Source organism: Galeopterus variegatus, unplaced genomic scaffold (assembly GCF_000696425.1).
Source record: "Galeopterus variegatus unplaced genomic scaffold, G_variegatus-3.0.2 Scaffold1175, whole genome shotgun sequence".
NCBI classification, from domain to species: Eukaryota; Metazoa; Chordata; class Mammalia; order Dermoptera; family Cynocephalidae; genus Galeopterus; species Galeopterus variegatus.
The window spans coordinates 310980-313273 of NW_007727286.1; the positions used below are offsets into that span (position 1 = coordinate 310980).

Here is a 2294-nt window from a genome sequence, read left to right on the forward strand (position 1 = left end):
TTTTTTTTTTCAATTTTAAAATATTTAATTGACAAAAATTGGATATAGTCTATATATTCAAGGTGTCCAATATGATGATCTGATATACATATACATCATGTGACAATCACCACGATTAAGTTAATAAGCATGTTTTTACCACCCATAGTTACCATTTTGGGTATGTGTGCCTTGGGTGGGTGGTGAGGACACCTAAAATCTGCTCTCTTATCAGATTTCCAGTAAACAGTATAGTATTATTAACAAGCCCTTTTTGATCATTGGAGCAAACTTTGTCTTGAGCCAACATGCCCTGAAGTGTCTAAGGAAGTTATAGACCCGTGAGCAAAGTGATTGAAGTGACCAGCCCTTGCTCTGTCGTTTCAGGAAGCCAGAGGGCCATTTTTAAGCAGGCCATGAGACACTGGGAGAAGCACACCTGTGTGACCTTCATAGAGAGGACCGATGAGGAAAGCTTTATTGTGTTCAGTTACCGAACCTGTGGGTAAGTGAGTGAACATAAAGCCACCTCGGCAGCATCAGAGGCTGCAAGTCAGAGGGTTTGTAAGTCTCGAATTTTCTCTGTACAGCTAAGTATTTTCAATGAGCTGTGATTTATAGGAGTCCAGGATTTGCTAGATACTCTCCTTGCCCTCNTATTTTCAATGAGCTGTGATTTATAGGAGTCCAGGATTTGCTAGATACTCTCCTTGCCCTCGGTGAAATCACAACCCAGTGGTAAAACAGGAGGGTCAAGAGGAAGGAGAGCAATGGAAGGAACTGGGGGTGTTTCCTATGGAGAAAGATTTAAGGCAGTGGCTCTTAACCTTTCGGGGTCAGTGGTCCCATTGAGGGTCTGATGAAGCAATGGGCTCTGCTGCCTCAAGAGTGGATGTACATGTTTGTAGAATTCTACATGTAATTGTAGGGGCTCCATTGGCTCATCGACTTCCTACAGAAAACACAACATATAATAAAATGACAGGATTATGACTCAAGTTACCTGTCATACCAGTAAACGTAATGTGATATACTCTTCTACTGAAAGAGAAAGGTTCCCCAGCTGGGGCAAAAGCCAAAATCCAACTACACGCTCCATACATAAGAGGATTACCGAAGAAAATGACCCAGGGGGTTTAAAAGCAAAAGGAGAGAAGCCAAACAGGCAAGTGCCAACAAAAAGAAAGCTGGGATCACAGTTTTAGTTATAGACAAGGCTTTTGTTGTTTTGTTGTTTCTGTTTTTAAAGTCAGAAAGTCTTTAAAAAAAAAAAAGGTGAGACACTTTGTAATGAGAAAGGGTATAACTACGGTGAGAATGTAACTGCCGTAGATCTTTATGCACTGAATAGTGTAGCATGAAGAGCCATAAAATAAGCCCCAGATAATTCAAGGGAAATTGACAGAAACACCAGCAGCAGGAGACATACTTCATTTCTGTCAGCCCCAGTCGATCAGTGTCAAGTTGACCAAAAAATAAGCAGAGATTCATAGAGGATTTGAAAAATGTAATTAATAGAGTCGATTCCAGAGGTAGAGCAGATTCTGTAACCTGATGGCACATTTTTTAAGTGCCTATTGAAGGATTATAAACCTTAACCATCTAATAAGTATTAAGAACATCTCAGTGGATTCTAAAAGACAGAAATAGCATTAAGATATTCTCTGATCACAAAGCAATGAAACTGAACATAATAACATAATAACAAAAATAAAATAAACACTACCTGGTGAGTTAAAAGCTCTACCCCTCCTTTTTAAATTAAAGAAATCAAGATTAAAATTGCAGAATGTCTAGATAATGAAAGCCCCAAAGTTCAAAATGAAAGGGATATAGCTAAAGCTATGTTCAGAGGAAAACCCACAGCCTTAAATAGCTACCTGTTAAGAATGACAATGAAATGTTCAATTCAAAGAAGTTAGCAAAAAATAAAAGTCACTACCATCACCACAACAAAATAAACCTAATGAGAGTGCAAGGAAACAGACAAGGTAAAACATTATAGGGCTAATAAATTCAAGAGTGAATTCCTTGAATAAACAAACAAACAAAAAACAATAGATAAACCACTTGTTAGTTTAACTAAGACAAAAAAAGTGACAGTGGAGAAATACAAAAAATTAGAAATGAAAAAGCAGGGAATAGCCACAGATTCAGCAGAGTCATAAAAGAGTACTTTGCAAAACTCTAGGGCAAGAAAAGTGAAAATCTGGGTAATGTGAATGACTTCAAGGTAAGTGTGAAGTACTGGCACAGACCAATAACTTGGAAAGAAATCGAAAAATGGAGAGAAGGAACTATCTCCCAAAGCACCA

The 2294-nt window shown here is 38.1% G+C and overlaps 1 protein-coding gene across 1 annotated transcript in view; it reads left to right on the forward strand.

Annotated features, from left to right (window-relative positions):
• TLL2 (tolloid-like 2) overlaps positions 1–2294 on the forward strand; it is a 134404-nt gene that overhangs the window by 79587 nt on the left and 52523 nt on the right. The window contains exon 9 of the mRNA XM_008575365.1: positions 367–484. Within this exon, the coding sequence (XP_008573587.1) occupies positions 367–484 (118 nt within the window). The remainder of the gene's footprint in view (positions 1–366; positions 485–2294) is intronic.